This window comes from Myotis nattereri, assembly GCF_964212035.1.
Source record: "Myotis nattereri genome assembly, chromosome: 7".
Classification (NCBI taxonomy): domain Eukaryota; kingdom Metazoa; phylum Chordata; class Mammalia; order Chiroptera; family Vespertilionidae; genus Myotis; species Myotis nattereri.
Window position 1 is genome coordinate 56,018,857 of NC_138082.1, and position 18,883 is coordinate 56,037,739.

At 43.1% G+C, this 18,883-nt stretch overlaps 1 protein-coding gene across 1 annotated transcript in view; it reads right to left on the reverse strand.

Moving 5' to 3' along the window:
- TANC1 (tetratricopeptide repeat, ankyrin repeat and coiled-coil containing 1) overlaps positions 1–18,883 on the reverse strand; it is a 237,453-nt gene that overhangs the window by 68,925 nt on the left and 149,645 nt on the right. Inside the window, exons 6-7 of the mRNA XM_081095903.1 lie at positions 9,797–9,927; positions 8,555–8,741 (exon numbers count right to left, since the gene is read on the reverse strand). Of these exons, the coding sequence (XP_080952029.1) occupies positions 8,555–8,741; positions 9,797–9,927 (318 nt within the window). The remainder of the gene's footprint in view (positions 1–8,554; positions 8,742–9,796; positions 9,928–18,883) is intronic.

An 18,883-nucleotide genomic window follows, 5' to 3' on the forward strand; every position in this document is an offset into this window, starting at 1 on the left:
TTAAACTGACTACACCATTAGCCCACAAGTGTTTAGGAACTAAGGGTCATTGATATCAAATATATACACACAGATAGAGCTGAAGTCTTTCCAAGTTGCAGAAAAGAGGTAAAATAATGCAAAGGGCTTGGGTTCCAACCTTGGCTTCTCTCCTGAGGGCCCAGGGTGTGGGTAGGATCTCAGGGTGTGTATCTCTGGGCCCAATGCTAAGAACTGGTACACTTCTTATCTTTGTCTTACAAACATCGTCATATGTATTTGGTTGTATTTCTCCCTGTATATTGACCATGTGGAAACTTAACAGTAAAACATTCTTCCCACGCATAAATACAATAAATAAAATCCTATGAGCCTGACTCCTGACTTTACCTTTTCTCCTGCTTTTCTTATTTCCTTTCCCCAACTCAGACCTTCACTGAGAAAGAAAAATCTTGTTTTACTAAATGTCTATGTGTGAGCATTTCACATTCACTGGGGAGAGAGTAAGTATAAATAAATGAGTACCCTTAGGAAATAGCAACAAGTGGCTAAATGAATGCTGTAATGGTGTCTACTACGTATGGGCTCTGCCCTAAACCCTTGTCATATCTCAACTCACTGAGTCCTCACAGGAGCCCTATGGGCAGGACAGCCCCACAAGGCCCGCGGCCTCGCTGTGCTCGAGTGGGGCTCTTCACCGTTCTGACCATGCCACAGCGTTAGTATAAATACTGGAGACTGCACCCCAAATACCTGTATTTATAAATTACGTGCATGCACTATCCTGATTGGTTAGCATACACCACACACACAAATATACATTTTGAAAAGATGAAAATAGTATGAAGCTGGCATTTTCTCTGTGCACGCCATGACTGTCTTTCATTCTCCATTTTCAAAGGCTCGGTGAAGAGAACCCTCTGTCCTTCCCGGGACTGGGGAGAAAACTCAGATACAAGGGCCCATGTAAAGGGCCTCCTGTATCATCGGAACCCAAGAACGCCCTCCTCCCCATACAACTGAAGGAAAATAAAGTAGCACTAAGGAACACAAATATTTTTAAAACTTTTATATTCAACTTCATGGTTGACAGGAAGAGTTTAAGAGCGAAACCACTGGACCAGTGAACTAAAGATCAAACAAGAAACTAACATAATGGCTGCTTAGGAAAGTGAGAGCAGGGAAGACATGAATAAGAAGGAAAAACACAGCTACTGCAGACACCATCTCCTCACATGACCCAATAAAGTTCATGAATAACTTCTGAAAGGTTAAGCAAAGAAAGACTAACTGATGGGAAAAGATCAGAGAGACAAGTCCAGGAAGCGGCATATGAACACCCTGGCCTCCTGAGTCCTCTCCTTGGCACTCACACTGCACACGGTTCCGGCTGCCACCCATACTTGGATTTCCCAGAGTGACAAAGGGAAAGGTGGCATGGATGAAATCAGCGTGCATGAGGCCTTCTGACCACAAATGCCAGCCTGTGCTTCTCCCTCTGCCCCACCCACAGGCTGACAGCCACACAGGGACCTCTGAGGCTCACCTTCCCTTTGTGGCTGCCTTTGATCTCCCCCAGCGCCGGCAAGGAAAGGGCTCCAGTGCAGGCAGCAGGCTAACTCGCCCTTCCCTGGAATGCCACAGGGAGGGTGGCGGCCTGAATTACCTTTGGCTCCGGGGAACTTTCTGGCTTCTCCTTCTGCAACTCTGTATGGACAACCGCTCGGCCCTCCTGCCCAGCCCCGTGTAACATGCAGCTGAGCCCTCCTCCTCTCCTGGCCTTGCAGATGCCCTGGGCTTTGGCCTGTGACACACAGATCTCTGTACCAAATCTCTAGCTCAGTGCTCCCCGCATTGCGCAAGGCATGCTCTGCTATGACATGCAGCAAGGCCGGGGACCTGAGCCATGCATTCATAGCCGCATTCTTCAGGCTTTTGATTGTGGAAACACCTCAAGGATCAGCTGGAGCAGGGCGGTAGGGAGGTGAGGAGAAGGGTGGGGGGAGGGCAGGCCTGCCTCACTCAGCCACACGGCCCTCATTCAGCCGGACATGGCAGGAGCAGTCTCCAGAGAAAAGCCTTTGGACTGAAACGTGACTTTTCCTAACGAGAGCACGCAGCACGGTGTTTAAGGCATCACAGAACCTGTACACTGAAGGCACAGACAGAGGAGCTCCTTACACAATTCAAAGACTCCCCACAGTCCTTGAATCTTCCAGAAAAGAGCACAAGGCACTATCAGTGGTTGGTATTATTATGCACCTACAACATACACCTTCCATTGCAGGTGCCAATCTCCGCCACGTTTTAAACCCTTTTCAGCACTGACAACTTGCCCAGACCCTCCACAGGACAACAGACCGTTTTCTGGTCCCACAGGTGGATAAGTTTTGACCTAGATACTCTGCCTTATCTGTATTGTCCCTTGTTCCAGTACTGGACAAACTTGCTCTTGGTACACAGTAGGTGCCAAAAAATACTTGCTCCACTGACAGGACAACCGGTCTGAATAAAAGCATGGCAGGCACTCTGCTGACTCGAATCATCGCCAAGGATTTCTCTCCCACATTAAATATATTACAGAATTACATATGTAAAGGCAAATTTTCCTCCTTCACCTAGGAAATTAAAAGAAAGTGTCTATAATTAAGGATGATTTTTTAAATTGCAGGCAATGTAGTAAAATGAATATTATCACAGCTTTGAAACAACAGTTATTACCAAATCAGTTCCGAAGCATTTCAATTTAGTGGCAAACAGGGCAATACAGGTGGCAACAAAGCACATTAGCATGAAATCCAAAGGGCAGGATTCACAAGTTAAAAATGAAAATACAGTACAATTCATTCCTCTCTGTGTGCCTCTCTCTGCATCTGATCATCTCCCTGGGACACACAGTCCAGGAAATAAAAGGGCTAAAGCTACCTCTGGATTCACTTTCATTTTACAAGCTTAGGAGGGCACAGAAGAGAGACAAGAAAGATAAAAGCCAGCCCACCATAACTTTTCTTAAAATAGCCTAAGCGACTGAGCAGAAAGACAAGTATCACCAAAAGCTAGTAAGCACCAGCAGGATACTAATTCAAGTGTCATCATTTCACTGGAAATCACTCCTGCAGGAAAAATGTTTCTGTGAAGGTCTTGCCCTGCCTAAATTTATACCTGCCTCCCGGCTTTACCCTGAGAAGGACAAAAGCAAATGCAAGGGGGAAAGGCAGCAGGAAGGACCCAAGTTCTTACTTTCTCCTTTTCAAATTCTGGGCACTTAATCTTCCTGGCCTGGTGGAATGCAGTGGCTCAGATGTCGGGGAGCCCGGCAGGTGAACACACCTGCTCTGTGCAGGAGATACGCCCAGTGGGGAGACAGGGCCACTGTTACCGGGACCACCCCCCCACCCTCCCTTCCCCGTAGCTGTCCTAACTAACACCAGCTCTCAAAAGGAAACACATCCACAAAAGCCACCTGGGGGATTATAAATGTCAGCAGGTACATGCAGGTAGTGGAAGGAGGAAATAGAGGGGATGACTGACTTTCAACAACCTCTTTTCTCAGCCAGAACTGTTCTAACTGCTGCCTTTAAGTCCTTGTCCTGGCCACATGTATTGATGGATCGGAAAGATTTATTATTTTAAAAAATCTTGATATGGAAAGCTGGGTATTGTTGGTTTTTCCTCATCTGATAGCCAATTTCCTTCTTTCTTAATAGAGAAAAGCCCATTTTCTTAAAATAGATACACAAACACACTTACGTTGATCATGCTATGGACATAAATTATTAAACAACATGTTTATATAAAAAAATGTTTCAAAACCCACTATTTGCATAATGCTTTTTTTAAAAAACAAAACAAAACAAAACAAAACAAAAAAAAACCAGATTGTGCCCTGGCTGGGGAGCCCAGTTGGTTAAAGTGTTGTCCCGATACACCAAGGTTTCAGGCTCAGTCCCTGGTCAGGGCACATAGCAACCAATGAATGCACAAATAAGAGGAACAACAAATCAATGTTTCTCTCTGTCTCATCAATAAATTTTAAAAAAATCAGATTGGTTTTCACACAGATCCCAAAGAGAACATTCTTCATTCCAATTTCCATTTGTAACAGCTGGAAGCAAGTTACATCAAGGGAGTATCACTAAGAAAAAAATGTTTTCTCAGGCATGGAGGAAACACCTTTAAAAGCCACTTCTTTATAAAGTTTTTCCCTTTTCAAAGCAAGTAATTGAGAAACCAGTTTACGATGATTGGGTACAGCTGGGTTTCACATTTAGAAGGTTTTCACACGGCCAATTTGAAAAATCAGACACTAACTTCTAGGTCATGCCAATGATTTCAATACTTTTAGAGTAAGGAATTTCGCTTTTTTAAAAAAAAGGAAAAAAAGAAAGAAGATATTCATAGGGAATTCAGTTAATCCCATTCAGCTTAGACAGTATTTCTACATGACAGAATTATTATACTTCTAAAGGCATTTATGTTGGCAGTACCTGGGCCTCCTGAAATAGGATAAAGTGGGACTCCCCTCTGTATAACACAATAAAGTGGGAACAGGGGCTGGGGGAGGGCTCTGCTAAGCTCTGGCTTCCACAGAGAAAGGCTGGAAGGGGCCCAATAAATTCTTCTAATGGTTATTAGCCCGCCTTTCCTCCTCCTGAGCAGTTCCTAAAAAGAAAATTCTCTTCCCCTGCAATATGTCAAAGCCAGTGGAAACAGAGCCCAGGCCAGGCACCCTGTGGCTGCCCCGAGGAGGCTGTCTGGGCGTGTGGGAACAAGCTCCCCTCTGGCGTTGCTGGGCAAAAAGTTTCGATCAAATATAAGCAGCCTGATGGAAATCAGCTTAAATGGAAGGGGAGGCCCAGGAATGTTGAAGGATGGGTTGAAATTTCCCTAAAAGTCCCAAATAACTTGTGTGAATGCTGTGCCATGGAAGTCTGATCTGAGCCCTATAGTACGGGAGCCTCTAGTTCAGTGATGGCGAACCTTTTGAGCTCGGCGTGTCAGCATTTTGAAAAACCCTAACTTAACTCTGGTGCCATGTCACATATAGAAATTTTTTGATATTTGCAACCATAGTAAAACAAAGATTTATATTTTTGATATTTATTTTATATATTTAAATGCCATTTAACAAAGAAAAATCAACCAAAAAAATGAGTTCGCGTGTCACCTCGGACACACGTGTCATAGGTTCGCCATCACTGCCTAGTTCCTCAAAGCTTGCAGAGCCATAAGCTGTGGGGGCTTTACACCGGCCGTCCCCCGTACCTTTGCCACTTGGACCTGAGCTCTACAGACTGACAAATCTTACACAACTGAAGATGGAAAAGTAAGTGGAAAGCCTCTTCCTCTCATCTGCAGGCTTTAAGTTGGAACATGGATCGGAATCAGCCTCTGTTCGCAGCAGCTGCCAGGCCTTTTGAAACAGAAAGCCAAGCTATCGCCCTTTCATCTCTGCCCACTAGGATCACTGTGTTCCTGAATATTTCATTCTGTGAAACACTGACGAGGCCCACAGTTGCCATTCCCAGGCTACACCTTATCAAAACAAACACGGTTCTTCAGGGAGAAAAAGCACACACGCAGCCCCAGCAACCACAGACCCACAGCGGAGGCACGGATGCCCGCTTGCTGAGGGGCACAGAGCCTGCACACCCTGTCCTGACTCAGGAGGAACCGCCTTCCCTCCTCGGCCCCACCACTCCTGCCCCTTCAAGGAGCTGTGGCTACGGTCCGTCTGGAGAGGAAACCCTTGCTTTTCCTCCTGCTCCCTGCCACACCTCCGTGTGTCCCTTGGCAACAGCCTGTCACTCTGCAGGCCAGGGAAGGAGAGAGCACACAGGAGCGTTTCCACCAGCTCAGCGCTTCCATCCTGGCTGCCTACACCCCTGCTGCCTGCAGACCAGCTAGAGCAACAAGACGCACAGTCTCCAATCTGGAGTTTTCCGTAAAACCCTTCTCAATGCCTCCCACTCATCTGCTGAGTTAAGGGAACACGCTGACTTGAGCCAAAAAGCGAAGGACAGCTTCAATGCCATAAATTGTGTCATTTAACTATAAGGACAAGAGAGCTTAAAATACAGATGACATTAAAAGACGCGACAGTGACAACTTGGATGGGAACCCTGCATTGCTTCTTTAATTTCTCATTCCCAACACTGAGCCAGGAGCTCCGTAGAGAGCTGGGATACTACGGATGGGACCCCTGTCCACGTGGAGACGGAAGTAAATAATAAAACAAGAGAAAGGCAACTGAAGGAAATTCTGAGGTGCTGTAGAGAGCATGTAGTAAGGGGACTGAGCGGTCTGGGACTGAGCGGACCTGTGTTAGATCAAGCACCCATTAAGGACTTCAATATTCCAGCAGCTCCGTCTTTCATGGCTAACACAGAAAACCCGCCAGCAACTTTTCTTTCCTCTCATTAGCGCTCTATAAATTGCAGCACTGCAGCACCATGAGAGGGAGAATAAGAGACAGCGAAAGAGAAGAATGAATGAATGAATGTCATATTTTTGTGACTAAAAAAGTTTCTAAACTTTTTGAAACTTTTTGTTTTGAAAAGTCAAAACAAGAAACTGGCTTGGTTATAGTAAGAGGCACACAATGCCAATGCCAGAACATACAATGAAAAGGAAAAGTTTTTTGTCCCCCCAAAAATGGTAGCACTGGCTAACTCCTTGAATGAAAATCAACTGTAAGGAGAGGGAATTTCAGAAGAGCTAAGAATGGTGTAAGTTACCTGCCTATCACAGATCAATACTAGAGATCTAGCAGTGGTGAGCAGCTCAGAGAGAGAGAGGCATGAGAACAGAAGTAAAACAGGGAAAAGTTAGCTGAACTAGACTACACAGCAGGTGGGGAAGCAGAATGAGGTGAGAATTTAAATTTGCTACAAAAACCTCAACCCACCATTTATATGAAATGTCCAGAATCAGCTAATCTATACGGACAGAAAGTAGCCTGAGTAGGGCTGGAGGTGAGAGGGGAAATGAGGTGTGACTTCTAATGGGCATAGGTTTTCTTCCTGGGGTGATGAAAATGATCTGAAATCAGATTGTGGTAATGGTTGTATAACTTTGAATATAACGAAAACCATTCAATGGCTTAAATGGGTGAATACTACAGTACGTGAATTATATCTCAATAAAGCAATTAACGAAACAAAACCCCAGCAAAGAGCCTAATCCACGTGAAAACTGAGGGAAGACGCTGCCTTCCTCATGCTGAGAGGCCCCACACACAGCCACGGTGAGGGCGACACCAGGCGGCCCACAAACCAGACCCGGGAATCTCACAGACCCTCTGGGGCCACCTCCAAAATACAGACTGGGTGAACCTGCAACTTGGATTTTCAAACTGCGCTGGAAAAGAGATGGCAGGTCACTGAAGAAAAATAGGAACTCACATGCCATTCCATTTAATTACATATTAATATGGGAGCCAAAGGGAAGGAGCTGAATTGTTGGGTAGAGCACAGATGTTAAACAGCAGCACGGTCTTAGAGCAGAGGAGGACCTGAACAACCCTCCAGTGGTCCCACACATTTGTTACCTGAAGGGCGCCAAGCTGGAGACCTGAGACACACAGACGCCCGGGCCCGCCTGCGGAAACTTAAGTGCAGTCTGTCCGGGAAGAGATGTGAAAACAAGGGCTCTTAAATTCCCTGGATGATGCCACTACGCACCTGGGACCAGACACTACTAAACTAATCAGAATGCTTCATTTTATTTTTATTTTTTAAAATATATTTTATTGATGTTTTACAGAGAGGAAGGGAGAGGGATAGTTAGAAACATCGATCAGCTGCCTCCTGCACACTCCCCACTGGGGGATGTGCCCGCAACCAAGGTACATGCCCTTGACTGGAATTGAACCTGGGACCCTTGAGTCCGCAGGCCGACGCTCTATCCAATGAGCCAAACTGGTTAGGGCAGAATGCTTCATTTTAGAGAGGAAAGAGATGTGCAAAGAGCTCAATTCAATGTTGCTCAAGTCAGGCAGCTGAGCAGCACGAGTCAGGACTACAATCCATGTCTCCTGACCCTCATGTCAGGACAAGCACGCCTACTGTGTAAGTGTGGGGGGAATAGATAGGGGGGCCACTCTCAGAAAATTGAAAACCCTGGCCTCAAAACTGGTCCGATCCCATTATAAGAAACTAAAGGACAAATGCCTGGAAATACATAGGGATGTGAGTGACCTTGAGATTGGACTGGGGAGACTTCAAGATATGCCTGGATTTCACTGCCCTGCTGCATCCGGATGGAACCCAACCCCCAACAAATGCAACTCATTGGTGAGGACGGCAGATTCTTGTAACTCCACAGGCGAGATCCGATCAGGAAAATTTTTTACCAAATGAGTCCAGTGTTAGAAAAGAAACGCCAAGGAATGTAAAAGCCGATGCTTCATTCTGTCGGCTGTGCACAAAGCCAGTGCTGTCTGCGAAGAAGAGGGTGGGCCCTGATAGACTGACCTTCACAGAGCATGCTAAACCCTCTTAAAAAGAGCCTGGTGTATGAATGCTCTGGCTGATGTGCATTGAGCCATTACATTACCGAGCAGTGTGCTTCTTACCTATAATTCCACTGTCCTTGCTCTCCAGGGTGGAACTAGGGCTGCTAATGGTCTCACAGGGACTTTTGTTGGCTGCCGTCTTGCTGACACAGCTATTCAAGGTTGAGCAGGGGCTATCGGTGCTAGGAGATGCGGTGCTGCTTGTTAGTGTGGAGCAAGGACTGATGCCTTGGCTCAGAGCTGTGCACTGTAAGACGAACGGAAGGAGGTAAGTTAGCAGGGCTCACACAGGACGCTTCTACACATGCTTTTGCTTTTGATGCTAAAACGATTAACAGTTTTTAAAATCTTGGGAGCTTACTCTCTATACGGTCTCCGAAAGTTTAAGGAAAACATCCTTGCTCTGTTCCCCTCCCTGCTGATTTTTCTCTTTTATGGCAAGGGCACTCTCAGAAATAATTGAGTGGGAACGCACGTTTGGAAAACAGAAATAGCAAACAGGCCGACTTCCTCTCATTTCAAGTCTGCAGAAGACAAATGGGTCCTCTGACCTCTGTACGGAAAATCTGGGAACTCTGTTTTTGTAATGTTTCATGGGCGCTGCAACCTGATTCAATTCCTGGAGATTTACGGGTTCCGGAGGTAGGGGAAGGGAGACTGGTGGTCAGTGCAATCGCATTCGAGGCAGGACGCCCATGCAGAGGCCCTGGCAGGGGGCAGCAGCTCCGGCCCCTCATTGCTATTCAGCGGACATATCTCCTCTCAGAAGTGGCAGGCTGCCATGCCCCAGAATAGGGAGTGCTCTCTGGTAGATGAACCATTTGGTTTCATCTCATTTTGTCTCTGCCTCATCTCCTATAAATCTTTTCCTCACCCCGCTGACCCTCCAAAATCTCAAGTGCTTAAAAAAAAAAAAAAAAAAAAAAAAAAAAAAAAGCACAGGAAAGCATATACCAAAGCAGCCACATGAGAAAAATGGGGCTATAAAGATAAAAGGAGCATCATTACTGAGGAATTCTCTCAGCCACTTCAATTCATTTAGCCACTCTTCTCCGGGTGGTGACTGTGGAAGGTTAATGTGGACATTTTCTTAAGTTCTGCACCCTCCTGCATCTCCCCACTTCCCCCTCTCCCGCCCGCCCCTTGCAAAAATCCACAAGGAGTTGCAATACATTTCAATACACAACAGCCCAAACTCATTTGACTAAACAATGACTCCCCCACTCCAGGTGGGAGAAGATGGCTGTCCCTTCATTCATCCTCTGGGCAGGTATGGGGTGCAGTGGCCTCCTCGGGCATTACCATGGTTTCATTTTTTTCTTCAATGGTTATGTGTGTGGCACTTGGGATCCCTTCTCCCAGTAAAAATCCCAGCCTTGTCAACAGTTCTTGAGCTGCCGGCGAACAGCTCGGTTCATTATCGGCCTTTGCTTCTGGAACAAAGAAAGAAAACAATGAAGATGCCCTCTGGAGAGTTTCAGTATCACATCTGGGGAGTTGGCACCACAGCTCCTGTCTGGTGCTCTTGTGTATTTTTATAAAATGCACTAAGTTTGCCACTGTTGCTTGTCCTCTGGCAATACATGCTCATTAAGAGGCTGTGACACGTTAGGAAAAGAGGAAAAGAGAAACTCCAAGGGCAAAGGGTGAAGTACTTGACCTGAATCAGAAGAACCCAGTGTTATTATCTGAAAGCTATTCTTAGTTCCATGTCATGTGAAAAACGGGTATGTCAGACACCAAAAGCAGAAAAAGGCCTTCATCTTCCTCTTTAAGAGCAGTGTGGCCAATGCCCAGAGAAGACTGAAATAAAGCAACACGCAAGAGAGGCATGCTGGCAAGGTGGGGGCAGGACCACTTTGGTGGAAACTTGCTCTGCAGAACCCTAACCCTAACCCTAACCCTAACCCTGCAGCAGTGACAGACATCCAGGATTCCAACTCAAGGGCTAATCACCAAAAGTCCAAGTTGAAACAAAGATTTTTAAATCCCAGTGAAATGTGTCCCAAGAGACAGGATCCAATAATACACCTTACTGTCCATCCAAATGTAGAAAAATCAGGCTGTGTTCTCAACATACTCCACAGTACAGTTAGAATCACCTTTTACCTGAACGCCGCAGGGTATGCTCGGAAAACTTCCTTTCTTATCTGACCTCTCTAAGGCTGGTCGTCTTGTTTTTTGCACTTAAGAAATTTTTATCGTTAGATTTGATGTAAATGCTGAGCTGTAGGTTAAGCTTGTGTGCAAAAGCCTAAGGGTACGTACTTAATTATGGTTGACAACATGATGGTCACATTATTCTCACACCTTTCTTGCATTTTAAAATCAGCACCCATCAGGGAATGAAATAATGTAGAAAGCAAACTGCTTACTGAAGTTAGAACTTAAGAACAATATGCAACTTGTGACAGTCTCTCATCCTCATGTTTTGTTCATTCTGTTAAATTGTCTAGAGCTGTACATTCACGAACCAATTTTCCCTAGATGTGGAAATCTCCAGATAAGAGATAATAGGTCTTAGAAAAATACAATAAAGGAGGAACAAAATAGCAACACTACCTTTGAGTTGTAATACTGGCACCAAAGTTCAGTGCCTTTTTAGGAATCTTGAAAATCATAATAAGCAGAGCTGAGAGGACCACCTGTATTATCCTCACTCGCATGAAGGACAAGCACCCCACCCCCTGCTTACTCTCAAAGGCTTCCAATGCTCGGGGTGGGAAGAAGAGCCCTTCACCAACGTGGATGGTTTTTACTAGTAGTTGCGCTAGAAAACTAGGAGTAAAATAACCCAGGCTTCATTGCCTGGGCTAAGAGAGCCCCGGATCATTTGAGTCAAACTCGTATCATGAAGGGGCAGTGGGCCTAAGCCAACAGAGTTAAGGGAGCCACCCCAGGGGCAGTCAGCCACACCCTCAGCCACTCTAGAGAGGCCCTTTCCCATCAGACATCTCAACCACATTTTGATTCTCAAGGTACACAGGCATCTGGGTGAGGAAGGCAGGAACCAAACCAAATCCGCACAACCCAGGCACACCCAAGGGCTGAACCACTTCAGAACAGATCAGTCCCACCCTCGTTGCCCAAGGCTCTGGCAGGGCGGCTGCTTTATCTTAGGTGGCAGCTGGACCAGAGGAAAAAAACAGGATGCCTATGAAAAGAAGAAGTGGGTCAAGGGGCAGAACTCGGCAGTTTCTCTGCTCCACGCCCCCCCTTTCCTTTCGAAACAATCTCTGTGTTGCTACCCAGTTGTGACTGTGCCCCAGAACGGTCTAGCTTCCAGTTCAACCTGGAACACTCTGGGGAAGGAGCCAGAAACTACTCCCAGTTGGCAGCTGCTGTGGAGACAGGGAGAGCAGCTGCACAGGCTTGGCCGCCACAAAATTCACCCTGAAGACAAAGAGCCTATGGCTCACGTGGGGCTCGCTCCAAGACCCTGCACCCTGTGTCGGTCCTGCAGGGAATGGGGGTGCCCCTGGCCCAGTCACTGCTGCCTCCACACTGCATCTGCAGACACACAGCCCAGACTATCAAAGACAAGTAGTCACCTCCCCCTTACAAGCTGGGGAGCAGTGGCAATTCCAGGTTTACTGTCTGAATTGACAAGACACTCAAATGCACGATTAACTTGTTCTCAAAACTGTTCAACCTGGACTTTGCTTCTACCTAATTTCCAAAACCTACTGAGGATTATCTCAGTTTTTGCATTCATTAGGAAACTGTGATTATTTTTCTTCTGAAAGCTTCCCAACTATCCCTTCAAATTATTCTCTCTTCTACAATGTCATCCCAGTGACCTCCCCCCACCTCAGACGTCCCCTTCAGTCTGAAATCCTTAATCCACATCAAGCCATCTTGCCTTCTCTCACTGAACTTTTCATTCTGAAAGAAGGACACCCAGGTAAAATGTGACAATGACATTTTGGAAGAGATGAGTTGCTTGGGAACTCACTCGGATCCACTTGACTATGAAATGGAAAAGCATTTCTACCTCCATAGTTGATCACCAAATCCTGAGATCTGAACAGCCGAGAGGATTTTCTTTAAGCAAATTCTTACTTCAAAATGACCCTCCAAACCAAAATCCACTGGGATACTCTAAAGTTTCTTTTCATCTGTGCAGTTAATATTAAATCACTGATCAATAATGGCTATAATGGACCCAATACCAGTGGGATTAAGGGATGAGAGGAAGACCTCATCTCTTAGCAGTGCTTTACATCTCACAGATTTAAATATCCAAAAAATTTACAATGGCTGTATTTGGAGTTGAGAGAATAATTTGCTTTACTCCTTAGGAATCCATTAGGCAAGTGGAGAGTGATATTACTCCCAATGCTTTCAAAGAATCCTCAAATATCATACCATTGTGGAATATCATGTGGAGAAGGGCAAAGGGAATTTCCTGGATCACTTCCTGTCTGCCTGTTTTTAGCTAGTCACGCCTGTTGGACCGTGTCCGGGGCAGGGACATTCAGGTCTGTAGTCCATGAACTGACTGGCTCCCCAGTTACTGCCACTATAACTCCAAACCTATTAGCCATTCCCTCACCCGCCCCCACAGTCTCAGAGAAAAAGTCTTTTCCACACTAAAGCTATTCTGGACCCTTTACAGTGTTAACCTCTCGAATTTCCTTACCAGGGAAGTAGCCAAAACCTACTTCTTATAGGTTGGTAAGGCTCAAAAAAAAAAAAAAAATGTGAGCAACACCTTATAAACCAAACATCTTTGAGATAAGCTGCCATATTGAAGCTGGTCATTTGTCTTACCAATTTTAACACCAAGAGCCCCCTTTTTTTACTAACATATAATTTTCAGGTTCCATGGACTCATATCTATATTTAATGTGCCTACATTTCTCTTACCTAAAAAACAATTCTGTTTATATTTTTTTCTGTCTTAAATAACTATTTCTGAACTCACTATTCCCTCAGAAGAATAAATTCCCTCCTTTTGTCTGATTATCAAACTGTTCCAACTTGGCCCACACTTAGTGCATTCATTTCCCATCTTCTTAAAGCCAGACTGTTAGAACCGTGAAGATCCCTGGAGATTACCAAAGATCATTCCATCAAGAGAAGCCTCCTCTCCACTCCCATCCTCCTCAAATTCTACCGAACTCTGGGCATTACAATGTCCAGCCACTCACTAGCTGCAGGACCTTTAATATCAGCTTCCAAGACAGTATTTCTGAATCAAGTCTGATAAATGGAAATATGGTCTTGATTGATATTAAATCCCTTTCTCTGCTTCTACCTATCCATGACCTGCTCCTTGCCCAACATCTGGTCTTCCTTGCCTTTTACTTACCAGCATTTGCCTGTTCTTTCTAGCTGTTCCTTCTCCTAAGCCATCAACCATCCCCCCCCCCCGCCCCCCCGCCTCCTTGGGTCTCCCAAAACAGTATTTATAGAGGAGTATCCACCCATGAACCTGCACTGGTTTTGTTGGTTTCTAGACTGTAATTAAAAAAAACATAGTTAACATACAAGTTACTATTAAGCTTTTTATCTCATCCACCCCCTATTGAATTATCACCAAATCTTAACATTGTTCGTTCAAAATGTGTCCTGAATTAGACTTTTTCTCTTCATTCACCCTGCCTCTTATTTCTAAAGTCCTCAACTCAACTCCTCAAGTCTAGATAACCAAACATTTTGTTGTCAGTGCTCATCCTTAAAAATTGAGGACTCCAAAGAGTTTTGGCTTATGTGGATTATATATATATTGATGTTTCACACATTAAAAATAAAAAATAATAATAATAACTTAAGCCCGGCCAGCATGGCTCAATGGTTGAGTGTCAACCTGTGAACCAGGAGGTCAAAGTTCTATTCCCGGTCAGGGCACATGCCTGGGTTTTGGGCTTGATCCACAGTGGGGGGCGTGCAGGAAACAGCCTATCAATGATTCCCTCTCATCACTGATGTTTCTCTCTGCCTCTCTGAAATCAATAAAAATATATTTAAAGAATGATAATAATAATTTTAAAATGCATGCTAATGCATTTTAAGTTAATAAACACTACTACAACTTAAAAAAATAACTATTTTCCATTTTAAAAGTTAATTAATAAGGGTACTATTTTACATTTGTGCAAATCTTTTTAATGTCTCATTTAATAGAAGACAGCTGGATTTTAATGTCTGCTTCTACATTCAATCTACTATGATATATTCTTTTAGTTGAAATAGGTGAATAATTGTGTCCTCAGACAGATATGTAGTTGGGAAAGGGAGAAAGCTTTTTAGTTAATTATACATATTCTTTGATATCTCATCAAAACTTGACAAGTAGCTATTTCTTAAAGGTTAGTTCCAATGTTGATTCGGAATCCATATCAATGAACTTTTTGTACTCTGTTACAGTAAAATCCAACAGTCTGTTTTATGCTTCAAATGAATTTTTACCCATGCAAAATTTAGTAACATCATGCTTTGGTTCATTTCAAAAATACTGATTTTGTAGATCTGGTTTTACAAATGTTGATGCATTTTATTACACAATACCAAAAATATTACATTCATTAATATCATCACAGACCTCAATTAAAAAGTCATAGTAAACAAATTGAGAGACAAAAATCACATAATCATATCAATCAATGCAGAAAAGCATTTGACAAAATCCAACACCCTTTCTTGATAAAAACTCTCAGCAAAGTGAGAACATAAGGATCATACCTCAACATAATAAAAGCCTTATATGACAAACCTACAGCCAACATCATACTCAATGGGCAAAAAATAAATTCATTTCCTCTAAGAACAGAAACAAGACAGGGATGCCCACTTTCACCACTCCTATTCTATATAATACTGGAAGTGCTAGCCATAGCAATCAGACAAGAAGACGAAATAAAAGGCATCCAAACTGGAAAAGAAGTGAAACTGTCATTATTTGCAGATGACATGATACTGTACATAGAAAACCCCACAGACTCCATCAAAACAACTGCTAGACTTAATAAATGAATTGGGTAATGTAGCAGGATACAAAAATTAACACCCAGAAATCTATGGCTTTTTTAATATACCAATAATGAACTAACAGAAAGAGAAACTAAAAAACAAAAAACAATAACAAAAAACAATCCTGTTTACCATTGCACCAAAAAAATTAAGATACCTAGGAATAAACTTAACTAAGGAGGTAAAAGACCTGTACTCTGAAAACTACAGGACATTGAAAAAAGAGATAGAGGAAGACATAAACAAATGGAAGAACATACCGCGTTCATGGATTGGTAGAATCAACATCATTAAAATGTCCATACTACCCAAAGCAATTTATAGATTCATTGCAATCCCATTAAAATACCAATGGCATATTTCACAGACCTAGAACAAACTCTCCAAAAATTCATCTGGAATAAAAAAAAGACCCCAAATAGCCACAGCAATCTGAGAAAGAAGACCAAAGTTGGAGGGATCACAATACCAGATATGAAGCTATATTACAAAGCCACGGTTCTCAAAACTGCCTGGTACTGGCACAAGAACAGATATATAGACCAATGGAACTGAACAGAGAACCCAGAAATTGACCCAAGCCATTATGCTCAATAAATATTTGACAAAGGAGTCAAAAGCATAAATAGAGTCAAGACAATCTCTTCAATAAATGGTGCTGGGAAAATTGGTCAGATACATGCAAAAAAATGAAACTAGATCACCAGCTTACACCATACACAAAAATAAACTTAAAATGGTTAAAGGACTTAAATGTGAGACCGGAAACCATAAAAATCTTAGAAGACTCCATAGGCAGCAAAATATCAGACATGTTGTAGCAATATCTTCACCAACACAGCTCCTAAGGAGAAAATAAACAAATGGGACTACATCAAAATAAAAAGCTTCTGCACAGCAAGAGAAACCATCAACAAAACAACAAGAAAGCCCACTGCATGGGAGAACATATTTGCCAATGCTATTTCAGATAAGGGTTTAATCTCCAAAATTTACAGAGAACTAATACAACTTAACAAAAAGGAAGGTAAACAATCAAATCAAAAAATGGGCAAAGGACCTAAATAGACACTTGTTGAAAGAGGACATACAGAAGGCCGAGAGACATATGAAAACATGCTCAAAGTCACTAATCATCTGAGAGATGCAAATCAAAACAACAATGAGGTACCACCTCACACCTGTCAGAATGGCTATCATCAACAAATCAGTAAACGACAAGTGCTGATGAGGATGTGGAGAAAAAGGAACCCTTCTGCACTGCTGATGGAAATGCAGACTGGTGCAGCCATTGTGGAGAACAGCATGGAGTTTCCTCAAAAAATTAAAAATGGAACTCCCATTTGACCCAGTGATCCCACTTCTAGGAATATATCCCAAGAAATCAGAAACACCAATCAGAAAGGATATATGCACCCCTATGTTCATAGCAGCACAATCCACCTTAGCTAAGACTTGGAAACAGCCTAAGTGCCATCAGCAGATGAGTGGATTAAAAAACTGTGGTACATCTACACAATGGAATACTATGCTGCTGTAAAAAAAGAATAAACTTTTACCATTTGCAACAGCATGGATGGAAGAAAAGAGCATTATGCTAAGCGAAATAAGCCAGTCAAAGAAAGATAAATATCACATGATCTCACTCATATGTGGGATATAATGATCAACATAAACTGATGAACAAAAATAGATCCAGAGACAAGGGGCAGGGAAGGGGGTGGGGGTCAGAGATCAACCAAAGGACTTGTATGCATGCATATAAGCATAAACAATGGACACAGACACTGGGGCAGTGGGGGCTTGCCCTTTGGGGTGGGAGTGGTTGGTGGTCAATGGGGGGGTGGCGGGGGAAGGAGACAGATGTAATACTTTAAACAATAAAAAAAGGGAAGAAAACAATGTAACTAGCTGTCTAAGGATGGATGACTAAATAAACTGTGGCACATATACAGGGTAGGCAAAAGTAGGTTTACAATTGTGAGTATGCAAAACAGTTTATTTTTGTATTATTGAACTTTTGTACTGTTTATTTGTACTTTTGTCTTATTATTATTATTTTCATTATCGCACACTCTTATGATTTATCCTTTAGGTAATGACGGGTGGTAATTTAACCTAATTTTGCCCACCCCTGTATATAATGTAATAGTATATGGCCATAAAAAAGAAGGAAGGCCTGCCACCTGTGACAACATGAATGGAACTAGAGGGGATTCTGCTAAGTGAAATAAGTCAGATACATAAAGATAAAACTGCATGATCTCTTATGTGGAATCTGAAAAACGTCAAACACATAGAAGCAGAGCAGTGGTTACTAGGGGCAGGGAAGAGGAATCAGGTGAGAGATGTTAGTTAAAGTCTAAAAATTTATGCAGTATGAGTAAGTCTAGAGATCTAATGTATGGCATGGTGACTATAGTTAATAATAATGTATTGAATCATGAAAATTTGTTAATGGAGTAGATTTCAGCTGATCTCCACATAATAAAAAATGGTAACTGTGTCAGAATATATGATAATTTGACTATAGTAATCATTTCACTATATATAAAATAACCATGCTGTAGACCTTAAATACATATGATTTTTATTAAAAATTAACTTAAAAAAAAAGTCTTAGAAAGCCGTCAATCTCAGTGTGACAGATGCAAACTCCCCAAAATATAATTTTCACATGAAAGGTCAAATTTTACCATTGGCAACTAATCCTGTCATGTTTTTTTGTTTTTTTTTAATTGAAGCAACATATTCATTTTGTGCCTTTTAGAGAAAATGTGTGTCAAATACCAAATTCTGAATAAGCATGGTTTGTTGGTCATTCTTTCAAGTAAAACTGATGGTCCATTGGAAGGGAGGTAGAGGGAGAAGGAGAAGGAGAAGAATAGGGAGAGGGAGAGGGAGAGGGAGGAAGGGAGGAAGGGAGGAAGGGAGGAAGGGAGGAAGGGAGGAAGGGAGGAAGGGAGGAAGGGAGGGAGGGAGGGAGGGAGGGAGGGAGGGAGGGAGGGAGGGAGGAAGGAAAGAAAGAAAGAAAGGAAGGAAGGAAGGAAGGAAGGAAGGAAGGAAGGAAGGAAGGAAGGAAGAAAGGAAGGAAGGAGAAAGACTGTTCAGCTTGCAATGCAAACAGTCATACCAGTGCTTTTCCTGGGGACAACCAGCCTCTTCTAGCAGGCAAACCTCATTTCATCCGCACAGAATATTAAAATGATGAGTACTCAAGGGTCAGGATTTAATAACATTCGTTATTTTTAGTCTTTCACTAAGACATTCTTCGGTGAATTATTTTTGATCCAAGTGAGTGGTGGTGGAAAATATCCTGTGTGGCCCTAAAATAGCAGGTGTCCCTACCTTGGCATGAACTAAGGCATCAGAAGTTTTACCAATGATTCTTTACACCAGCACTGCAAATCTCAC